A 24805-nucleotide genomic window follows, 5' to 3' on the forward strand; every position below is an offset into this window, starting at 1 on the left:
TGAAATGTTTTTTTTACAAAATTTTATTAAAGCAGAACATCTACATAAATAATAAATAAAAGTATGACATAATGAGACAATGTTTAGTCTCGTCCGTTCTTTTATTAAAGCCTTTCTTTCTTAACAATTACCTCTCATTTTACAGCTGTTTCTCAGCAACCGGTTATTGCACCTTAAAACACCTATTACATTTTGACACATCATATTCCTCCGTTCTCCGTTTCTACTTTCTATCTATGGTTTCTATTATTTCCATTTACGGGACAAAGTAGTTCAATGATTTACGCCTGAAACGGGTCAACCGGGGCTCCAAGATCGAGAGAACCATTACACAGTTAATGCTAATGCTATCTGTTTGTTCTGAGTCACAATAAGGCGTAGTTTTCAACCGACGCGCGTGTCTAAACTTTCCACCATAACGATCATTATTTTTGAGTTCAATCGCCGATTTTACTGTAAAAATGACTGAAAGCTCGCCAGACGAAGCAAATGCTAGCCGGAAAGACTTCATATGTGGAGTTGTTGAAGGTAAATTTAGATATAAGCCTGTAAAGGTTCGTGGACTATGTGTAGTTTTATACCTAATTATGTTAGGAATTAAGAACGGTGTGAATGACCTGTGTTCAACTATTTGCAGGCTTTTACGGTCGCCCGTGGACCACGGAGCAGCGGAAAGATCTTTTTCAAAAGTAAGTACTGCTTTTCTTACTCAGATCTTTTAATTGATACTTGTAATTTATGACTAGAAAGTGAGGGTGATAATGTAAACAAATTACCCAAAATTCTTGTCAGTATTTGAATATTTACCATATTCATATTGTATACTATTTTCTTATTAAAAAAAAATTGACCTACATCAGTAATAAATCAATTACATGTATTACTTGAACTATAACTTCTGTTTTACCCTCTTGACGAATATTGATTATCCATTGTTTAACATAGCTTAACCCATTTAAGCCCAAAAGATCAAAATTAATTTTTAGGCTTTTTTGATACTTTTTTTCATGAGAAATAAACAAAAATGTATCATATCATGCACAAAAAGTTTACAGTAAGCACCATAATAACAAAATATTCCAGACAAAAAAAATGGGGCCTAGACATGTATGTGTACGCTCCAAAAGATGACTACAAGCACCGTGCCTATTGGAGAGAGTTGTACACAGTGGAGGAGGCGGAGCACCTCACGTCTCTGATCTCTGCGGCCAGGGCTCAGGGCATTACATTCTGTTATGCTCTGTCTCCGGGCCTGGATATCACATATAGCAACCAGAAGGAAATTACCACTTTGAAACGGAAACTTGAACAGGCAAGCAAAGTCATATTTATCGGCTTCTGATATTTGAAAAGCACATTTTTTAGGGTTCCATACCCAAAGGGTAAAAACAGGACCCTATTAATAAGACTCCTCTGTCCGTCTGTCTGTCATCAGGATGTATCTCATCAACCGTGATAGACAGACAGTTGAAATTTTCACAGATGATATATTTCTGTTGCTGCTATAACAACAAATACTAGAAAGTACGGAACCCTTGGTGGGCGAGTCCGACTCGCACTTGTCCGGTTTTTTTATACCTATTTAAGAAACTTAATGCTTTGCTTCTAATATACTTTATATGTTTTAAGATCAACTCAATAAACCAAATGTTTAAAATAAAATTGATAAAGCCTGTTGTGGGTTTCATTGTTCTTTTTTTTTCTCTTTGGATTACTTGGATTGTGTCTTAAAAGGGGGCATAAAATATTATTGGCAATGCTCATATAGTATAGTATAGTATTACCATAGAGTAACTTATACTAGAGCGGTACTGTCATAGTAAATTTTGTAACCCCAGTAAATTCACTGCCATCTGTCGACACACTTTAAAACTAAAAATGAAGATTTATAAAAATACGATAGAATGTATTTAAATATAGATAAATGATTTTTTTTATTTGCATTAATTATTTTTATGATTTTGACCCATGTTCTTTCACTGATATGCGTTAAAATTGTTAAATAACAAACGAAACCGTCAACGCCATCTATACGACTGTAGGCCAAAACTAGTAGCGCCCTCTGAACGAGAATCAAATTTTCTTGATTTTTGAGGCACGTTTTTTCCTTAGACTGTATCCATCTATTACGGAGTTATATCTATCTTTGGTATTACCCTAGTAGTTTCAGAGCCCACTCAATATTCACTCGCGTCTCGACTGCGACCCATAGTTTGGTAAATGCTGTCCTATAATATTTATAGATTTATTTATTTATTACTTGCAGGTGTCCCAGTTCGGCTGCACTTGCTTTGCTCTCTTGTTTGACGACATTGAGCCAGAGATGAGTGAGGCAGACAAGCAGATCTTCCAGAGCTTTGCTCATGCACAGGTACATAAACTGCGTATGTTTTTATTAATGATATAGGAGGCAAACAACCAGACAAATCGCTTGATGGTAAGCAATCACCGTCGTCCATGGACACCCTCAACACCAAAGAGGTTGTAAGTGTGTTGCCGGCCTTCGAGATGGGAGTATGCTCTTTCTCTCTAAGTTGTCCTTATGTTCGATGATTATGATTGTGACCATCAAGTTGATTCTGTTGTCAGCTAACAATCTTATCATTGTTTAAATTTAAACTGTGCGTGTGTGTCTGTGTGTGTGGAGACCTAGGCTCTCCGAAACATGTCGCGTGAGTGACTGAAACAAGCAAGTCTAAACCGTGAAATTATTTAATCTTATCATTGTTTTCAAACAGGTGTCAGTAACAAACGAGATCCACCAACACCTCGGCTGCCCTCGCTTCCTCCTCTGCCCAACACAGTACTGCTCAACTCGGGCCGTACCAACCGTCAACAGCTCCGAGTACCTCATCACGCTGGGAACCAAGCTGTCTCAACAGATTGACATCATGTGGACAGGTAGGTCTACAAGATTCTGGGGCCGACAAGAAGGGAAGATGAGACGAAGAACATGGAGATAGAAGACCTTACATTATGTTCAGAGTGGCCTGGAGAGCACTGGTGAAGAGTGTCCACACTCGTCACGTCCCTCAGCCATGAGGTTACGACAAAGAAGAAGAGAGATATTATGTTACGTAAATGTTCATGCCAAGTTTCATGTAAAGCTCCATTCATTTATTACTTAAGACGATTTTTGCCAGATTTTGACCCCCTCCCTCTCCTATGTAAGAAAAAATAAGAATAGGCCGACCGCCCCCTGATTACGTAAGGATCGGAAGGAAAAATGATTACACATCGGGTTTGTTTTATTTCGATTCTCACAGAAACAATTTTAGGAACTTTTATTTTCTTCTATCTGCAAAAGGACAAAAATATTTTTTTTTTCAATAATCAATTTTGGCTTAATTTTATAGTTTTTCCTTGTTCGGCATTCGCACGGATGCACGCGCTTTTTCTTAGCGCTAGTTACTTAAGAACTATCAAGAATCCTTCCAACCCCTGTAAGAAAACATAAAGCACGGTCGACCCCCCTCTCCCACTAAATTGATGGCGCCTAATTTAAGCATGCTATTTTAAAATGAGAGCGTAACTTGGACTGTATGGGAGCGGGTTTTGGCGGCGGGTTTGAGTGACTTAACAATCTACTTTTGCTCGTTTGGAGTAAACAAATAACTACCTACAGTTTAATGGAAATTGAAAAGTAAACGAAAACCTAATTTGCTCCCTACTACACGCATGACAAAAAGGCGTCATTTTTACCATTAGCAGTGAAAAGTTATTAGCTGTAGGTATGCAAAAAAATTACCAATTCCTTTGTTTTGCTTATATTTTTAAAATCAAAGATGTCACGGCGTCAATATTCCATAGCATCTAATTATTCATTCAGTGCAGTTATGAGCTAGGTGTGAACGGCCTCGAATCATGACATGACGGTTATTTTATGGCCAAACCTTCCATGACAAAAACGTTATATGCCTATATGTGCAAACTCACCCTGGTAAAAGATAAATATGTTGTTGTAAACATTGTAAATCATAAACAAAGAAATAAAAATGTGTTTGAGCATGATTGGTTAATTAACTGGCTAATGCACAACCCAACTGTCATTTTAGTACAAAACTGATTGATTAGTAGATTGATTAGTAGATTTACCAATCGAACGAATTTTCTAGTACCTATCTAAAACAGAGCCAATAACGCGAAAAATTGTACATGGCCTGGGGCCCATTTCTCGAACGGTATCGGTATTAGAATAATATTATTAGTCCAGGAACTGTCAAATCGTATTGGTTACCATGGAAACACTAATAATATTAGCCTAATACCGTTCGAGAAATGGGCCCCAGTATTTGACAAATATTATTAGTCCTCGAACTGTCAAATCGTATGGGTTACCTTGGCAACACTAATAATATTAGTCTAATACCGTTCGAGAAATGGGCCCCTGCGCCAACTATGTACTACAATTGTCAAATTTTAAGGCCACAATATTTTGTAGTTACAGATGAGGGTTAGGTACCCTCACCTGTACTAATCTGTAATATTATACTCGCCTGTTTTCTTCATATAAAAACCTGACAAACTTATTTGACACCACAATGTATCATTTTATCCACAGGACCCAAAGTGATTTCCAAGACGCTGACCACGGAATGTATAGAAGAGATAACTGCCGTACTGCGAAGACCGCCGGTCATTTGGGACAATCTCCACGCAAATGACTACGACCAGAAGAGGATATTCTTAGGTAACTTAACCTAATATTCTGTATTATCAAGCTGCTAAAATCCATAATTAGAAGGCGCTAACCACAAAATGTATAAGAAGAGATCTTTGCAATGTTATAATGCCAGCAACACACATGACCTGGGCATGAGAGGTTAAATATAGGATGTAACCTCTGCACAGAAATTTAAAAATACTTTGACCAGTAGTACTAGTAAGATAGAATTACTAAATAACTTCTTAGCTACAGCCCAAAACGCAGACATATTCGCAGACAAGTGGCCGTCCTTACAAGTCTTACAACGTAGTGTCAGGATTTTTTGAAACTACCTATGTAACTTTTTAATATGTATGTTTAATTTAAGTTCCTAGACTCGTAGTTCGAAAAATGTATACATGTTTATGATACTGACTATGAATTATTGTATTGTAAGTGTCTTGGCATAGGTCGCTGTAAACTTATACTTGTGTTTGTTTGAATAAAGAATAAAGATGCAATCCAAAGTTAATTATAGGGACCGTGTAAAAAAATAAAATAAAATACAAAATACAAAAAATACAAAAAAGTTTATGTGACTGCTACATAATGAAAGGCATTAAAATTAGAGTGTGGGTTTATGAAACGAACGTAGTGAGTTTCATAATAGAATCACACGAGTGTTTTAATGCCTAATTATGTACAGTTACATACACTGCTTTATCTACACACATATTATAAACTTTCTATGATATATTAACTAACCTCATATTACAGTCGACATTGGGGCATAGTTGCTGTCTGGCGGAATTCGCAATTATGAGGTGGCGTCTGCGAAATATCTTTAACGCACACAAAACGAAACACACACACGAAACTTTTGCTAGAGTTACTTTAAAAACAACAAAACAAATTATTTTTTACTTACAAACTAATTAAAAGATAAACTGCACGTCAAATGGCGGCAAAGAAAACTTTTTCCACGCATGTCACACATCGTAGTTTTTTTTTAATTCAGAGACATACTAGAGTGGGGGTCGATTGCCATATCGTTCGATACCAACTAACAAGCGAGATTTGTCAAATTTGTATGCAATTGACATTTCATTTCGAATAAAACGTCATTTCGACTGATATTAGAATAGAGGTCAAATTAAATTTCTTTGTTTTTCAGAGATGTTCGAAATTTGAATAAAATAATATTATCGAAATCGTTGTTATTATTTAGCAATAATAAAATTTTCACAGATAAAAAATTTGCCTAAACGAAACAGTTTATTTTAATGTTGGCCATTACTTGCGGATTTTGAAGGCATCATAGAGGGTTTATGATATGTGTGTAGATAAAAACCATAAAGTCTATTAATACTCTAGTAATCTACACGGGGATATGTTTCAGGTCCATACTGCGGAAGGTCGCCAGAGCTGATCCCACTGTTACGAGGAGTCCTTACGAACCCCAACTGCGAATATAATGCGAATATGATCGCTATACGCACTCTTGCGCACTGGGCGAGCTGCAGTCTTGATGCACCAACGCACAGTGAGTTTTACAGTTTTTCTTGGGTTCCGTACCTATTGGAACCTCAAAATCTGTTCGAACTATATAAAAAACTTTTAAGACAAAGAAATAAAAAGATACGGCAGTTTATGCCGCATTGTTTGACAAATACACTAGGATAATTTGAAGGCAAAATATGAAATTTGACAAGTAATAATGTAAAAGAAAAAAAACCGGAAACTTTGTAATGTGTGGTCTTGCCAATGTTTGAATACAATGTCGCTATTTGTTTACAGTGGAAGCGGTGTCATGGGACATAAAATTAGAGTCCGAGAGCGAACAAGGCGTGTGTGAGGACGAGGCGCCCGTGACCCTGGGCAAGCATGTCTACCACCCGCGGCAGGCGCTCAGGTAAACACCACCTTATTACAACGGCGTATGGTTCATTTTACATAGATTTAATAGATTATAGATTTATATTAGATTAAAGATCTCTTATTCATATTCTTTATTTGTATTGATCATACATTGTCATAGATGCGTTATTTACATTATATTATTTTCCGTAAATCGTTATCCGAGGGTTGTTTCCCGTCTGTTTGGAAAACGGCTTTAATAACACCAATACATAAAAGCGGAGATAAACATGATGTTACACAGTATAGACCCATATCTAAATTATGCATTTTTGGCAAAATATTAGAAAAAATTGTTACATCCGAATTGACAAATTGTATCATTCGTATAATTTCCCCTGACCAACACGGTTTTCTTCGTGGCCGTAGTGTTGACACCAATCTTATTACCTTCACTGATTTTATTTTGAACGCTATTGGCAACGGTCATCAGGTTGACGCCGTGTATACCGATTTCTCAAAAGCTTTTGATAAAATTAATCACACTATGTTATTACACAAATTATACGAACTCGGTATACACGGAGACCTCTACAGGTGGATTGAATCCTACATCCAGAACCGATGCCAGGCAGTATCACTAAGAGGCTATACTTCCAGATACTTAACCATTGATTCAGGGGTCCCTCAAGGCTCTCATTTAGGACCGCTTTTATTTATCATATACGTAAACGACATGGGTTCATCGTTTTCTAGTTCAAGACATCTAGTTTATGCAGACGATACAAAAATTTTCAAAATCATAAAAACAAAGAACGACTGCCTGGACATGCAACGCGATCTTGATAGCTTTGCCGCATATTGCGGTTATAACCAATTGCTTCTGAACCCTGATAAATGCAACTGTATTACTTTCACTCATAAACAAAGTCCCCTTCTTTTCAATTATAGTTTTTCAGGAAAGATCATAAATAGAATCACCAAGGTCCGAGATCTTGGTATTATTTTGGATTCTAAGCTTAACTTCATTTCACACATAGACCACATCTCCGAGAGGGCCTACAAGAAATTGGGCCTGATACTTAGACTATCTCAACCATTTAAAGAACCAAACACCCTAAAAGTATTATACTCCTCTTACGTTCGCAGCATTTTAGAGTTCGGTAGCGTCGTCTGGACCCCTCAATATACCGTTCACATAAAAAGAATTGAAAGAATCCAAAAAAAGCTGTTAAAGTCGCTCAATTTCCGCCACGGTCTGAATATGTCAGAGAATAGCACACACCGTCGTAGTCTAGGGCCACTAGATACACGACGTGTTTATATAGACCAAATGTTTCTGTATAAACTCTTAAATGGCCTTACTGATTCTTCCACTCTTCTTGAAAAAATTGTCTTTAAATTGCCTCGTATTCCCACGCGCCACCCCCAAACATTCCATATCGATTTTTGTAGATCTAATTTCGCCAAAAATACTTTTTTTAGACGAGCCTGTCATGATTACAATGTTAATTTCATAAATCTAGATATCTTCTCATTGTCTTTCGGTAAATATAGTAGTGGTCTGCGGAGCTTACTTTTTCCATAGCAGTCTTTGCTTTAAAAAAAAAAAAAATTGTAATTGTTCTATAGTCTTATGTAACGTATGTATGTTTGTAAGCATGTTTGATACTTAGGTACTTTATTAGTTGTGTATCCAATTGTTACTTCTGTGTATCTTCCTATTTATAGGCAGTGCCGAACAAGCCCTGTTTCTACTTGTTATCAATATCAGTATGTTATAATTAATGGAACTATAGGTCTTATTGTATATCTGCAAGTTTAAACTTATCTGTATGTGACTGTTTGTTTCCTAAATAAATTAAAAAAAAAAAAAAAAAAAAATTATATACAATACGTCAGAAATATATACAAAATTAGGCAGGTATCATTGTAAACATTGAAAAAATTATAATAATGAAATTGACAATAAAACAGCTACACCCCGTTCCAATACGTTAGGCTAAAGTTTATTTATGAATGAAGGAAGTTAAATCCTTCCATTTAACAATTTTAAGTCCTCCAGGAATTCCTTAACCGAATTAAACGCCTTTTAGATCAGGAATTAAACGCCTTTTAGATGAGGCAACATCAACGGCAACGCGCATGTAATATCTCTGGTGTTGCAGGCGTCCATAGGCTACGGTGACTGCTTACCATAAGGCGGGCCGTATGCTTGTTTGCCACCGTCGTGGTATAAAAAAAAAAAACATCCTTTATATCAGACCTGTTATATATGCGTGGGCCTATAATTTGGAAGAAATTACCCGTTTTTGCAAGTCTGTGCCTGGGTATTACTAGTACCTGCGTTCGTCTTGACGCCTCACGCGTAGTACCAGGTGGAAAAGTGTTTTCTGCTATCATAGAGTAACTTATACTAGAGCGGTGTCATAGTAAATTTTGTAACCCCAGTAAATTCACTGCCATCTGTCGACACACTTTAAAACTAAAAATGAAGATTTATAAAAATACGATAAAATGTATTTAAATATGGATAAATGTTTTTTTTATTTGCATTAATTATTTTTATGATTTTGACCCATGTTCTTTCACTGATATGCGTTAAAATTGTTAAATAACAAACGAAACGCCATCTATACGACAGTTGGCCAAAGCTAATAGCGCCCTCTGAACGAGAATCAAATTTTCTTGATTTTAGAGGCACGTTTTTTCCTTAGACTGTATCCATCTATTACGGAGTTATATCTATCTTTGCTGCTATAGATTTTTGTAGCTGTATGTTTGTTTTCAGACAAGCAATAATCGAGTGGCTCCCAGAATTCTCCATACCGAAGACGGCGCAGGGTCCTGTGATCAAACCGCAGCCTCCAGTCACAGGTATTTAATAATTCGCTCGAAGTTAAGGGTCCCCGGCAAGCTCGGTTCTCCATACAAACGTAGTTCCGCTCTCATTTTAAGACGACTAGCTAGATTGCTCTAAACCTTTGAGCTATGAAAGTGACAACCGTATGAAAACATACGTAAAACCATATATGATTATGTATTATACTCTGTGCGTAACGCAATAAAAAACTCCTAACAAATTACTTTTTGCACATAATGTAGGTATTTAGTTATAATTTCTAGACTTAGACTAAATATCTTAAACTACTTGATTATAAAAATACGTAGGTATATATCCCATGCACATTTGTGCGAAGATTCCCATCATAGAACTAACACAAGCAATAAGTTTTCATTACAGTCCCGCCGGTGCCGATCATCCCGATCCTGCCCATGGTGAACACATGCATGTCGCTGCTGACGGCCACCACGAATACTACTACAATTGCCGCCACTAGTGCCATCTCTGCCATCCCGACAGTGTCCACGTCGCAGCTGCAGGCGCTGGCCGACGGTCCGGCCGCCCGCCTCAAGCTCCAGACGGTTAGTGAACCAGACGGTTAGAGCGGGAGCACTAGTGCCATCTCTGCCATCCCGACAGTGTCCACGTCGCAGCTGCAGGCGCTGGCCGACGGTCCGGCCGCCCGCCTCAAGCTGCAGACGGTTAGTGAACCAGACGGTTAGAGCGGGAGCACTAGTGCCATCTCTGCCATCCCGACAGTGTCCACGTCGCAGCTGCAGGCGCTGGCCGACGGTCCGGCCGCCCGCCTCAAGCTCCAGACGGTTAGTGAACCAGACGGTTAGAGCGGGAGCACTGGTGCCATCTCTGCCATCCCGACAGTGTCCACGTCGCAGCTGCAGGCGCTGGCCGACGGTCCGGCCGCCCGCCTCAAGCTCCAGACGGTTAGTGAACCAGACGGTTAGAGCGGGAGCACTAGTGCCATCTCTGCCATCCCGACAGTGTCCACGTCGCAGCTGCAGGCGCTGGCCGACGGTCCGGCCGCCCGCCTCAAGCTCCAGACGGTTAGTGAACCAGACGGTTAGAGCGGGAGCACTAGTGCCATCTCTGCCATCCCGACAGTGTCCACGTCGCAGCTGCAGGCGCTGGCCGACGGTCCGGCCGCCCGCCTCAAGCTCCAGACGGTTAGTGAACCAGACGGTTAAAGCGGGAGCACTAGTGCCATCTCTGCCATCCCGACAGTGTCCACGTCGCAGCTGCAGGCGCTGGCCGACGGTCCGGCCGCCCGCCTCAAGCTGCAGACGGTTAGTGAACCAGACGGTTAGAGCGGGAGCACTAGTGCCATCTCTGCCATCCCGACAGTGTCCACGTCGCAGCTCAAGCTCCAGAAGGTTAGTAAAGCGATCTTCTCATTGGACGCGGATCCGGACACTTCTCCGTTATACGAGGGGGATATGGCGTATAACGTGCATAGCGCTGTGTCGTTCACATACCAGAGCGGCGTTTGGATCGTCATCACTGTGTGATATCCGTATAATCACGCAAAACCAGGTATGGCACTTACCTTACATTAAGTTGTTGTTTTACAGTACAATAAATTGTTAAAACCTAAACCCGATTATGGCGACCCTGCTATGAGCGAAAACTTAATTAAAAACTCCCCCTAAAGTGAAAACATTGTACCTAAATCGAATGAGTGGGGACGTGGTGGGTTGTTCGATTAGTTTTTATAGGTTTAGCTTTAGTTTTATTTATAGTTGTGCTTAAATATTTCTTAGTTCTTAGAATATTTTTATTGTCAAAAAATCCAATTAAAATTGAAATTTGGCAAACGTTCTTCGACACGTTTTGTAGTTAATAATGAATTGTTCGCAAGCTAAACTAAACATTCTCATTCTTTTACAGGTGTCGCCAGCAGAAACCTTCAGTGCAGTAACGAACCCCGTTATGAACTCCCTAGTGTCCCCCACAAAAGTTATTCTCAACGAATCCATACAGAACCCCATCATACCCATCGCTAGCTCCAACATCTCCTTACCTAGCGAAATACCTGTATCTACCCTTCCTGTACCACTCCTCGGTATAAAATCCCTGGAGGAACTTGACAAAAGTGAAGACCAGAGTATGGTAGACAGTGACAGACAGGATAAAAACGACAGTGTCGTGAATGACAGTGTTCTGGAAAGTGCCAGTTTTATAGAAGAGATGAAGAAGGATAAAGAAGAGGATCAGGATACGATTATTGTTGATGATGAGAAGGTTGAGGAGCAACAGCAGAATGGAGAAATGAGTTTAGGAGGTGAGTTTCTTGATGTTGGAACAGCAGTGGAAATTCTGTTACTTTGTTGAAAATATTGTTGGTCTATGCAGTATACCATCCTATGTAGGCTTTTAAACCGGTGTTGTGGGTTCGAACCCCGGCTTGTGTCATTGAGTTATTTAGGAGTTACGGTTAAAAACCAATTGCCATTCCGTAACCGTAAGTTCAGATGGCGGTCTCTTTCCTGAAACCCAGTGCCTACGCCAATTTTTACCATATCTATAACCAAATCTTTGGCATGAACTACGTTCAACCGAAAAACTGCCTTTGCTGCAACCGCGGTTGCATTTCAGTCATCAATTCATCATCAAAGCTAACTAGTAGATACAACTATAGGTACACTATGGATAAAGGTCTTTACAAAGAGAGGGTACACAGTACACAGGATTTTAAGGGTAACCTGAGCTGCTTTAGAATGCCAGTTATAGAATACATTCCTTCTTACAAGTACTATTCATGAGAACCCCTTTTATTTAGCAGTAGGCTTAATAATTATATCTGTGATATTAAAGATTCATCCAGAACTTTTTCTACAGACACACCACAAACGCTAAGCCCAAACCGGCCGTCGCTGCCCGAAGGAGAGCCTCTCGATGTGGACCCACCGTCGGTTGCTAACACTGACACGGATGTAGTTATGAACGATCAACTTAGTGAAGTAAGTACCTCCTAACGGCCTCCTAGCCTAGTCGGTAGTGACCCTGCCTACGAAGCAGGACGTCCCGGGTTCGAATTCTGGTAAGGGCATTTATTTGTGTGTTTATCACAAATATTTGTTCCTGAGTTATGCTTATGGATGTTTTCTATGTATATAAGTATTAATATATACTATTAGAAACGAAAACACCAGACATCATTAAATAAAGGATTTAATACATAAAACCACGGAAAACAGGCATAGCTTAGGTAAATCACACTCCGACGCCGTAATGGCGGGCGATCCTCGTCTGACAGTTCGGGACGCGCCACTCGTAATGTGTCCATCGACACCGACCATAGGGCTACGCTCGAGCAAACCACATAATCGGTTATCAATACCTATGTATTATATATATCGCCGTCTAGTGCCCACAACATAAGCCTTATTGAGCTTACTGTGGGGCTAGGTCGATCTGAGTAAAATTGTCCTATAAAATTTATTTTTTTCAAAAAAAATAAAGTACCATTATGATAGGTCAGTCAAATCCGTTAGTTATGAAACTTCAAGGCAAGCTGCTAAAATTCTAGTTTTTCTGACTCTTCATGTCAGTTAACTGTCAATTTTAGATATACTTACATTGTAATCTCTTTCAGAACGGTTCCATGCAAGTGGAGCCCAGCAACAGTCCTCTGAGCACGGACATGATGGTAGAACCCGCAGACCCTGTCGAAACTACAGACGAGTGAGTACTTCCTTGTGTCAATCCGCGTCGCGACCTTCCTTGTGTCAACCAGATCTGGTGTCGCATACAAATATGTCTAAAGCAAGTAAACACTGCATCGCAGCTGGTTGCGGGAACAATGACAAAAATGCTGACTACACCTAAGTATATATAATATGTCCAATCGGCAATGCCTTTTTGCTATACCTAAACAGGGGTTTTGTGATACAGTGAGCCTTCTGTACTTAGTACTATTATTTATTCTGTGCTTCCGCTTAGGTTGGTGAATGAATAAACATTCACCTGATATTAGCTCAACTATAATTATATTTTAGAATTCAGACTTCGTATACCAAACTATAATCACATACTTTTCAGTATGGGCTCCCGACTCAACTATAATGACTTCTTTCGAAACGCTTTTTAGAGTTTTTAGTCAACTTTAATAAATTCGACGTATACGATAATGTCGCCGCGGCAAACAGGAAAAGACATCAACGCGCTACTATTTATTGAAAAAGAAGTGCGTTGATGTCTTTTGTACTATCTTTTTATCTACTGAGATACTTACTTAATTTTGTTTAATTATTTAACTTTTACAGTAAAAAAAGTATTATTTTAGTTGACTCGTAGAAAATGTATTGTATACAATAGTGATATGCTGATACTCGTATATTTAGATCAGTACGGTTTCACTGACTATTATTTAAATATTTAAATATATATATATATTTTTTTATATTTTGAAATATGTCTCACGATAGTTTAATTTCGAATAGTGATATACTGAATCTTTTGGTACTCGACTCAAAAGCTCTCTATCATAATATCACGATTGTATAAATACTAATCGTCACTTAATTTTTCAGTTATATTATGACTAGTAGTAGTATCTCTATCTCTATCCGTCGGGAAGCAATTAGTTGCACACTATTTAAAGACAATATTGAATTGAATTGTCATTGACCAATTATATCTATATAAGGTTCAGAGAAGTTCTCTTTCATCATAACGTCTATTTTCACTAGTCTTATATTGACCGGGCGGACCGGTCAATATAAGTCTAGTGAAACTAACCGTGAATCATTCGAAACTCTTAACGTCTATTTTGTTACAGACCAGTCGAAGAATCATCGATAGACGCGAACTGCCTGACGGAGGACGACTTAGTGCTGCTCTGCGATCTGTTTTATCTACCGTTTGAGCACGGTTCGCGCGGGTTACGGCTGTTACACGATTTCCATTGGTTAACGGGGCATGCGGCCGGAACGTTGCCGAGGGGGAACAAACCTGAGGTAAGTGTGTGATGAGAATTTTTGAAGGCTTTTTGAAAGGAGAAAGGAGAGCATATACTAAGTTCGGATTTTATTTTATTAAATTAAATTCAATGCATTTATTTCATGTAACCAGGACACATTTTATTAGTAATACTTAAAAATTACGGGGTTAGTAGGTATGTACAGCAAGACTTTTTTTTTTTTTTTTTTTTTTTTTTTTTACTTTATTTAGAACACAAACAGTCACATATACAAATGGGTTTGAAGTACAAATGTACTTAACATACTTAAGAAAACAGACCTGGAGGTTCATTAGTAAGTACATAATGTTAACATACACACTAAACAGCAAAGATAAAAAGGAGATAAAAGAAAAACATGAGCCTACGGTTGTCCTACCGGAAAGCCGGAAAGTTACATTTATACATTTACTTATTTATATTTATACTTGACATATTAAAACAACTTATGTCTAAGTTTCATTCTAAGACTAGACAGGGAAGTGTGAAAAGGATCAATGTCATGTAGGTGCTTATTATAATAATTTGGGACTCGTCTGAAAAATGTGTGCCGAGCGTAATTCTTGCGGGCAAAGCTGATATGAAATAGAGGTCTAGAACGTAGGGGTTGGTGCGGACAACTGAAAGTGACTAATTCTAAGAGATTCGGACATTTTATCACACCTTTAAGAATTTTAAACAAGAACATTACATCTAAGTAGTGTCTTCGGTTATAGAGGGAAGGAACACAAAAATGCTTCGCTGCTGACGAAGTGCGTTCGAAGTAATTACCCGTCCTGTAACAAAGTGATTTTAAAAAAATATTTTGGATCCTTTCCAGGCGATCAATATGGACTTGGTACTGAGGTGTCCAAACAACACAACCAAATTCTAGTATACTCCTAACAAAGGAATAGAAAAGTAGTTTATAGGTATTGGGGCGCCTGAAGGGCTGTCCAATTCTGAGAATCATCCCCAACTTCTTATAAGCTCGCTTACATATATTATCAATATGTAGACTAAAATTCAATTGCGAGTCTAAGGTAACACCTAAGTCCCTAATGGAATATACCCGGGCTATATTTCTTCCAGCCAAAGTGTAATTGAAAATTAACGGGTCATTTCTACGATTAAAACTGATTATGAAACATTTATCAGTATTTAAGAAAAGCTGATTATCTGAACAGTAGAGTAAAAAGTTATCTAAGTCATGCTGTAATGCACGGCAATCTGCTTCCGAGGACACAGCTTTGTAAATCTTTGTGTCATCTGCATAGACGAGGTGCTCAGAGTTCCGAAAACAGGATGCCATGTCATTGACATATAAGATAAACAATAAGGGACCAAGGTGCGATCCTTGGGGTACTCCGGAAGGTATAGGAAGAAAGCATGAAGTATAACCCTTCAAGGCAACCGCCTGACTGCGATTGGACAGGTAAGACTTTATCCATCTAAGGAGGTCGCCGTGTATACCGAGCTCAAAAAGTTTCTTGATTAAGTTATTGTGATTAATTTTATCAAAACATTTCGAAAAGTCAGTATACACGACGTCCACCTGACAGCCAGAAGATATCCTATTGATAATGAAATCGGTAAACGTCAGGAGATTTGTATCAACGCTACGACCCTGACAAAATCCGTGTTGGCTAGGCGCAATGTGTTGAGAGAAAGCAGAAGTAATTTTGTTGTAAACGATTTTTTCAAAGATTTTAGCAAATATGTTTAATTTACTAATGGGCCTGTAATTAGTAACCAGGTGCGCATCGCCACTTTTGTAAATTGGTGTTATCAAGGCTTTTTTCCAAGAGGAGGGAAAGTGACCATGAGCTAAGGACTTAATAAAAATTTGAGTTAAAGGCATTGCCAATTCACGGGCGCACATTTTGATAAAAAGGGGGTGAATCAAATCAGCACCACTGCCCTTTTTAATATCTACTCTTTCTAAAAACTTGAAGACGCAATCCTCGGAAATATCAACGGTATTAAGATCAATCAGGGAATCATTAGCTACATGCAAGTAATCGGGTAAGACAGAAGAATCAGTAACAAACACAGAGTTAAAATATCTATTAAAAAAATTACTAATTGTGTTACCATCTTTAGAAATTTCGCCAAGGTAAGACATTTGGTCGGGAACACAATTACTAGGGAATTTTGACTTCATAAATGACCAAAAATAAGTAGGATCACTATGTATTCTGTCTTCAGCCAATGAAATAAAATTATTATAGCATTCGGTGGCTAATTTGTGCTCCCTTTTTCTCAATAATGTAAATTCCGCCCTGTCAAGAGGATTACCGTATATTTTCCACCTTTTATGAGCCGATAGTTTTTGTTTGCGAACTTTTATTAGTGCACGAGAAAACCAAGGAGGATATCCAGTGTTACTGTTAACGCTTTTATGTGGAATATGACTGGCAATAAGTGTTCTAAGAACCGAATAAAAATAAGTAACTGAATCCTCAACATTCATGTTATTCAGACACGACCAACCGGTCTCAGATAATTCCTTGCGGATAAGGTCATAGCTGCCGCGGTGAAAAATCGGTCTAGTACATTGATTAGGCAACAAGCGCGGTAAATAACTCATTAAGTTTAGGGCCAGTGAAATATTCAAAGCCTTATGTTGCGGATCCTCCCGCGTAAGCGGTGACGAGCAGGCACTAACCGTGCAACCGGCATTGGCCATTACTAGATCCAGCACACGTCCATTTATATTAAAACAATTGTTATATTGGTTTACCCCAGTTAGAGCGATGAAGTCGGAAAGAACTATAGCAGTTGGATCTTCACTAGTCTCAATATTGAGGCGATTTGAATCCTCACACAAGGACCATGAAGCATAAGATACATTAAAATCACCTACAAGGACGAAAATATCTTCTGGGTAGGTATTCATTATCCTAGCAGCATTGTCGAAAAAGCAACGAAGAGAACTGATATGATTATCATTATGTGGAAAGTAAACACAAACAATATGCAGCAGCGGCCCACGTGCCCCCGGTCGGTCGGCCGGCTGGCGGCGCGAGGCGCGCGGGGAGTGGGGCGCGGCGCCGGCGCAGGCCCGCGGCTCCACGGTGAGCCACAACTCCTCGTGTCGTTGCGCCGCGCACCACTCGTCCCGGCGCGATACACTGAGACCGCGCCGCACCGCCACAAGCACGCCTCCGCCGCGCTGTGCCGATCGCCCCGCTCGATCCCGTCTGTACACCTCATACCTGCTATCAAAATACTCACTACTAAAAAAGTCAGGGTTCAGCCATGTTTCAGATAAACAAATGAGGTCATAGTTCGAATTAATTACACTAGATAAAAAGGAATGCGATTTTGTCCGCAATCCCCTTACGTTCTGATAATATATTGAGATGCTATTATTATCTATTATTGATGTATAAAGAACTACAATAGTAAGAAAATATTACTTTATTATTTTTATTCAGACGAGTCAATTCAGGTATTAAAAATAGAAATGAGATCCTGTGAAATTCTAAGCTAGTTTCCTGCCCATAGGGTATACAATGTAAAAAATGGCCTAGTACACGACTTACGTAATTACTTTTTATATGAACGCATATCAACACTAACATCGAAAATCTGAGGCAAATGTTATGGATATGCCAGTTACTGTTATCAAACATAAAAAGTCATTTTAATTTCTTTAAGTCAGCTTCGTTTGTTATGACATAAACTTTGGAACTATCACTCTTCCGCATGTGTATTTTGCACTGCTTAACCCATAGGTAGCTGAAATTTAACTCGGCTTTCCTATCGCGGGCCTGCCTAAGTAGGATCTTGTTTACAGCCGTAAGATGTTCGTTCACGTAGACGGGAACCGCCGGTCCCAGGAGACCGGCATCGGCGCCGGTGAGGCCGCGGCGCGCGCGCGCAGCCGCCACCAGCTCGTCCTTGCGACGTCGCTGGCAGAAACGCACGATGATCGCCGGGGGCCTGGGGTCCGCACGGGTTCCGCTACCCACGGATAACGGGAAACGGCGAACGCGATGTATTGAGTCGACATCAGTTTCAAGCAGACCAAAACCTACCTTCAAACATATATTATTTAAGATCGACATTAAATTCTCGTTATCTTTTTGAGGAACGCCACTAATTTCGACATTGTTCAGCCGGCAAAACTGGTCTCTGTCACGTTCGTTGGCTTTTAAAGTAGCAAAGACTTAAATTTAAAACAAAATAACACTGACGGGAGAATGCAATCCCTCGCAGTGTGACAAGTAGGGACAGTCAACCCTGTCCGCTATCATTCGCAGGATGCTGTTGGGACCGCCGCGCACTCGGCGCCGGCGCACCAGGGATGCCGCGCGCGCACGCATGGTAGCATAGAAACAGCCCACGCGCGCCGCTGCGAACATCCCAGACGCGCAACGAGGCAGCCCCATCAACACCCGAAACGCATTGTTGAACTGAACCCTAAGAGCTCCATATGCCCGTTGCAACTGCGCCCACAAATTAGGCTTATTAAGCTTTTAGTTTTCATTTCCTAAACCTGTAGGGTACAGGACCTATTCATGAAATATTAAAGAAGAGGTGTAAAGTCTGAGGAAAAAAATCGCGTCAACAAGTTTGTTAGTTTCGTCATCAATTATTCTTTGAATTTACAAATTTGGTACTTGTTACTGACTGTTACTTGAAAATGCCCCATTTTACTAAAATCATACATGTAAAGCAGCGATGTTGCGGATTTTTTGACATCCGCGGACGCGGATGCGGATTTTTAAACGCTCACATCCGCAGATGCGGATGCGGATTTTTAAACGCTCATATCCGCGGATGCGGATGCGGATGTCGAGATTAGGCACATAAAAACGTCAAATATTACACTTTAGTAATTTTTGTTAAAAAAAAAACGAAACAGTATTTCAACAAGAATATAGGTGCCCCACAATCGCATTACTGTACTCAAGTCCAAATAAAACAAACTTTTCACTTCTTGTCGCTGTCCGTCATAGGCTAAAGTGCTCGATCGACGAATCACAAAAACGAAACGAGATTCCTATTGGCTAATGACGAAATTACCTAGCACTTACGCCGCCGCTAAGACGTTCCTGTACTTACCTGTTCCACATCCGCATCCGCATTAAGCTCCGCATCGATTATATGCGGATACGGATGTTGAAAATAATGCGAAAGTTCCGCGGTTGCGGATGCGGATGCGAATTTTCGCAACATCCCTGATGTAAAGGACGTTTTAAAAAATGCGGACCGTTCTTTGAAAGGGCGGATACCATAGAGTAACTTATACTAGAGCGGTACTGTCATAGTAAATTTTGTAACCCCAGTAAATTCACTGCCATCTGTCGACACACTAAAACTAAAAATGAAGATTTATAAAAATACGATGAAATGTATTTAAATATGGATAAATGATTTTTTTATTTGCATTAATTATTTTTATGATTTTGACCCATGTTCTTTCACTGACATTCGTTAAAATTGTTAAATAACAAACGAAACCGTCAACGCCATCTATACGACTGTAGGCCAAAACTAGTAGCGCCCTCTGAACGAGAATCAAATTTTCTTGATTTTCGAGGCACGTTTTTTCCTTAGACTGTATCCATCTATTACGGAGTTACATCTATCTTTGCGGATACTTTGCAAATGGAACTAAATATTATAGGACTTGGCTTGAAAAAGGTGATTTTACGAGTGGGCCAGGAACGCGTTCTAATCACCAATCGTATTAATAGTTGTGGTGATTACTTGTTTAGACAAGCGAATGGCGCCGCCGACGTAGCCGCTTCGCGTGGTGGACGGCCCGCGCCAGGCGCCTCCTGCGGCGACTAGAAGCCTGCGCCAACCGCGAGCTCCACGCCGAGCTGCAGCCCTACGTGTGGGAGCTGTGCGCCGTGCTGGCGTTGCTGGACGGACTAGTGCGGTGGTTAGGTATGTTGTAACTCGTTCAGACAAGCGAGTAGCCGCCTCGCGTGGTGGACGGCCCGCGCCAGACGCCTCCTGCGGCGACTAGAAGCCTGCGCCAACCGCGAGCTCCACGCCGAGCTGCAGCCCTACGTGTGGGAGCTGTGCGCCGTGCTGGCGTTGCTGGACGGACTAGTGCGGTGGTTAGGTATGTTGTAACTCGTTCAGACAAGCGAGTAGCCGCCTCGCGTGGTGGACGGCCCGCGCCAGACGCCTCCTGCGGCGACTAGAAGCCTGCGCCAACCGCGAGCTCCACGCCGAGCTGCAGCCCTACGTGTGGGAGCTGTGCGCCGTGCTGGCGTTGCTGGACGGACTAGTGCGGTGGTTAGGTATGTTGTAACTCGTTCAGACAAGCGAGTAGCCGCCTCGCGTGGTGGACGGCCCGCGCCAGGCGCCTCCTGCGGCGACTAGAAGCCTGCGCCAACCGCGAGCTCCACGCCGAGCTGCAGCCCTACGTGTGGGAGCTGTGCGCCGTGCTGGCGTTGCTGGACGGACTAGTGCGGTGGTTAGGTATGTTGTAACTCGTTCAGACAAGCGAGTAGCCGCCTCGCGTGGTGGACGGCCCGCGCCAGACGCCTCCTGCGGCGACTAGAAGCCTGCGCCAACCGCGAGCTCCACGCCGAGCTGCAGCCCTACGTGTGGGAGCTGTGCGCCGTGCTGGCGTTGCTGGACGGACTAGTGCGGTGGTTAGGTATGTTGTAACTCGTTCAGACAAGCGAGTAGCCGCCTCGCGTGGTGGACGGCCCGCGCCAGACGCCTCCTGCGGCGACTAGAAGCCTGCGCCAACCGCGAGCTCCACGCCGAGCTGCAGCCCTACGTGTGGGAGCTGTGCGCCGTGCTGGCGTTGCTGGACGGACTAGTGCGGTGGTTAGGTATGTTGTAACTCGTTCAGACAAGCGAGTAGCCGCCTCGCGTGGTGGACGGCCCGCGCCAGACGCCTCCTGCGGCGACTAGAAGCCTGCGCCAACCGCGAGCTCCACGCCGAGCTGCAGCCCTACGTGTGGGAGCTGTGCGCCGTGCTGGCGTTGCTGGACGGACTAGTGCGGTGGTTAGGTATGTTGTAACTCGTTCAGACAAGCGAGTAGCCGCCTCGCGTGGTGGACGGCCCGCGCCAGACGCCTCCTGCGGCGACTAGAAGCCTGCGCCAACCGCGAGCTCCACGCCGAGCTGCAGCCCTACGTGTGGGAGCTGTGCGCCGTGCTGGCGTTGCTGGACGGACTAGTGCGGTGGTTAGGTATGTTGTAACTCGTTCAGACAAGCGAGTAGCCGCCTCGCGTGGTGGACGGCCCGCGCCAGACGCCTCCTGCGGCGACTAGAAGCCTGCGCCAACCGCGAGCTCCACGCCGAGCTGCAGCCCTACGTGTGGGAGCTGTGCGCCGTGCTGGCGTTGCTGGACGGACTAGTGCGGTGGTTAGGTATGTTGTAACTCGTTCAGACAAGCGAGTAGCCGCCTCGCGTGGTGGACGGCCCGCGCCAGACGCCTCCTGCGGCGACTAGAAGCCTGCGCCAACCGCGAGCTCCACGCCGAGCTGCAGCCCTACGTGTGGGAGCTGTGCGCCGTGCTGGCGTTGCTGGACGGACTAGTGCGGTGGTTAGGTATGTTGTAACTCGTTCAGACAAGCGAGTAGCCGCCTCGCGTGGTGGACGGCCCGCGCCAGACGCCTCCTGCGGCGACTAGAAGCCTGCGCCAACCGCGAGCTCCACGCCGAGCTGCAGCCCTACGTGTGGGAGCTGTGCGCCGTGCTGGCGTTGCTGGACGGACTAGTGCGGTGGTTAGGTATGTTGTAACTCGTTCAGACAAGCGAGTAGCCGCCTCGCGTGGTGGACGGCGCGCGCCAGACGCCTCCTGCGGCGACTAGAAGCCTGCGCCAACCGCGAGCTCCACGCCTAGCTGCAGCCCTACGTGTGGGAGCTGTGCGCCGTGCTGGCGTTGCTGGACGGACTAGTGCGGTGGTTAGGTATGTTGTAACTCGTTCAGACAAGCGAGTAGCCGCCTCGCGTGGTGGACGGCCCGCGCCAGACGCCTCCTGCGGCGACTAGAAGCCTGCGCCAACCGCGAGCTCCACGCCGAGCTGCAGCCCTACGTGTGGGAGCTGTGCGCCGTGCTGGCGTTGCTGGACGGACTAGTGCGGTGGTTAGGTATGTTGTAACTCGTTCAGACAAGCGAGTAGCCGCCTCGCGTGGTGGACGGCCCGCGCCAGACGCCTCCTGCGGCGACTAGAAGCCTGCGCCAACCGCGAGCTCCACGCCGAGCTGCAGCCCTACGTGTGGGAGCTGTGCGCCGTGCTGGCGTTGCTGGACGGACTAGTGCGGTGGTTAGGTATGTTGTAACTCGTTCAGACAAGCGAGTAGCCGCCTCGCGTGGTGGACGGCGCGCGCCAGACGCCTCCTGCGGCGACTAGAAGCCTGCGCCAACCGCGAGCTCCACGCCGAGCTGCAGCCCTACGTGTGGGAGCTGTGCGCCGTGCTGGCGTTGCTGGACGGACTAGTGCGGTGGTTAGGTATGTTGTAACTCGTTCAGACAAGCGAGTAGCCGCCTCGCGTGGTGGACGGCCCGCGCCAGACGCCTCCTGCGGCGACTAGAAGCCTGCGCCAACCGCGAGCTCCACGCCGAGCTGCAGCCCTACGTGTGGGAGCTGTGCGCCGTGCTGGCGTTGCTGGACGGACTAGTGCGGTGGTTAGGTATGTTGTAACTCGTTCAGACAAGCGAGTAGCCGCCTCGCGTGGTGGACGGCGCGCGCCAGACGCCTCCTGCGGCGACTAGAAGCCTGCGCCAACCGCGAGCTCCACGCCTAGCTGCAGCCCTACGTGTGGGAGCTGTGCGCCGTGCTGGCGTTGCTGGACGGACTAGTGCGGTGGTTAGGTATGTTGTAACTCGTTCAGACAAGCGAGTAGCCGCCTCGCGTGGTGGACGGCCCGCGCCAGACGCCTCCTGCGGCGACTAGAAGCCTGCGCCAACCGCGAGCTCCACGCCGAGCTGCAGCCCTACGTGTGGGAGCTGTGCGCCGTGCTGGCGTTGCTGGACGGACTAGTGCGGTGGTTAGGTATGTTGTAACTCGTTCAGACAAGCGAGTAGCCGCCTCGCGTGGTGGACGGCCCGCGCCAGACGCCTCCTGCGGCGACTAGAAGCCTGCGCCAACCGCGAGCTCCACGCCGAGCTGCAGCCCTACGTGTGGGAGCTGTGCGCCGTGCTGGCGTTGCTGGACGGACTAGTGCGGTGGTTAGGTATGTTGTAACTCGTTCAGACAAGCGAGTAGCCGCCTCGCGTGGTGGACGGCGCGCGCCAGACGCCTCCTGCGGCGACTAGAAGCCTGCGCCAACCGCGAGCTCCACGCCGAGCTGCAGCCCTACGTGTGGGAGCTGTGCGCCGTGCTGGCGTTGCTGGACGGACTAGTGCGGTGGTTAGGTATGTTGTAACTCGTTCAGACAAGCGAGTAGCCGCCTCGCGTGGTGGACGGCCCGCGCCAGACGCCTCCTGCGGCGACTAGAAGCCTGCGCCAACCGCGAGCTCCACGCCGAGCTGCAGCCCTACGTGTGGGAGCTGTGCGCCGTGCTGGCGTTGCTGGACGGACTAGTGCGGTGGTTAGGTATGTTGTAACTCGTTCAGACAAGCGAGTAGCCGCCTCGCGTGGTGGACGGCCCGCGCCAGACGCCTCCTGCGGCGACTAGAAGCCTGCGCCAACCGCGAGCTCCACGCCGAGCTGCAGCCCTACGTGTGGGAGCTGTGCGCCGTGCTGGCGTTGCTGGACGGACTAGTGCGGTGGTTAGGTATGTTGTAACTCGTTCAGACAAGCGAGTAGCCGCCTCGCGTGGTGGACGGCCCGCGCCAGACGCCTCCTGCGGCGACTAGAAGCCTGCGCCAACCGCGAGCTCCACGCCGAGCTGCAGCCCTACGTGTGGGAGCTGTGCGCCGTGCTGGCGTTGCTGGACGGACTAGTGCGGTGGTTAGGTATGTTGTAACTCGTTCAGACAAGCGAGTAGCCGCCTCGCGTGGTGGACGGCCCGCGCCAGACGCCTCCTGCGGCGACTAGAAGCCTGCGCCAACCGCGAGCTCCACGCCGAGCTGCAGCCCTACGTGTGGGAGCTGTGCGCCGTGCTGGCGTTGCTGGACGGACTAGTGCGGTGGTTAGGTATGTTGTAACTCGTTCAGACAAGCGAGTAGCCGCCTCGCGTGGTGGACGGCCCGCGCCAGACGCCTCCTGCGGCGACTAGAAGCCTGCGCCAACCGCGAGCTCCACGCCGAGCTGCAGCCCTACGTGTGGGAGCTGTGCGCCGTGCTGGCGTTGCTGGACGGACTAGTGCGGTGGTTAGGTATGTTGTAACTCGTTCAGACAAGCGAGTAGCCGCCTCGCGTGGTGGACGGCCCGCGCCAGACGCCTCCTGCGGCGACTAGAAGCCTGCGCCAACCGCGAGCTCCACGCCGAGCTGCAGCCCTACGTGTGGGAGCTGTGCGCCGTGCTGGCGTTGCTGGACGGACTAGTGCGGTGGTTAGGTATGTTGTAACTCGTTCAGACAAGCGAGTAGCCGCCTCGCGTGGTGGACGGCCCGCGCCAGACGCCTCCTGCGG

The 24805-nt window shown here is 44.7% G+C and overlaps 1 protein-coding gene across 1 annotated transcript in view; it reads left to right on the forward strand.

Moving 5' to 3' along the window:
* Window positions 1-220: 220 nt before the first annotated feature.
* Window positions 221-24805, forward strand: part of LOC134750665 (protein O-GlcNAcase) — a 36975-nt gene continuing 12390 nt past the window's right edge. Inside the window, exons 1-15 of the mRNA XM_063685890.1 lie at window positions 221-528; window positions 638-689; window positions 1084-1312; window positions 2267-2371; window positions 2739-2901; window positions 4562-4690; window positions 6045-6188; window positions 6443-6557; window positions 9294-9379; window positions 9747-9928; window positions 11250-11643; window positions 12201-12322; window positions 12958-13046; window positions 14143-14320; window positions 20031-20205. Of these exons, the coding sequence (XP_063541960.1) occupies window positions 462-528; window positions 638-689; window positions 1084-1312; window positions 2267-2371; window positions 2739-2901; window positions 4562-4690; window positions 6045-6188; window positions 6443-6557; window positions 9294-9379; window positions 9747-9928; window positions 11250-11643; window positions 12201-12322; window positions 12958-13046; window positions 14143-14320; window positions 20031-20205 (2230 nt within the window). The 5' untranslated portion in view covers window positions 221-461. The remainder of the gene's footprint in view (window positions 529-637; window positions 690-1083; window positions 1313-2266; window positions 2372-2738; window positions 2902-4561; window positions 4691-6044; window positions 6189-6442; window positions 6558-9293; window positions 9380-9746; window positions 9929-11249; window positions 11644-12200; window positions 12323-12957; window positions 13047-14142; window positions 14321-20030; window positions 20206-24805) is intronic.

The sequence above is a fragment of the Cydia strobilella genome, chromosome 20, assembly GCF_947568885.1.
Source record: "Cydia strobilella chromosome 20, ilCydStro3.1, whole genome shotgun sequence".
Taxonomy (NCBI): Eukaryota; Metazoa; Arthropoda; class Insecta; order Lepidoptera; family Tortricidae; genus Cydia; species Cydia strobilella.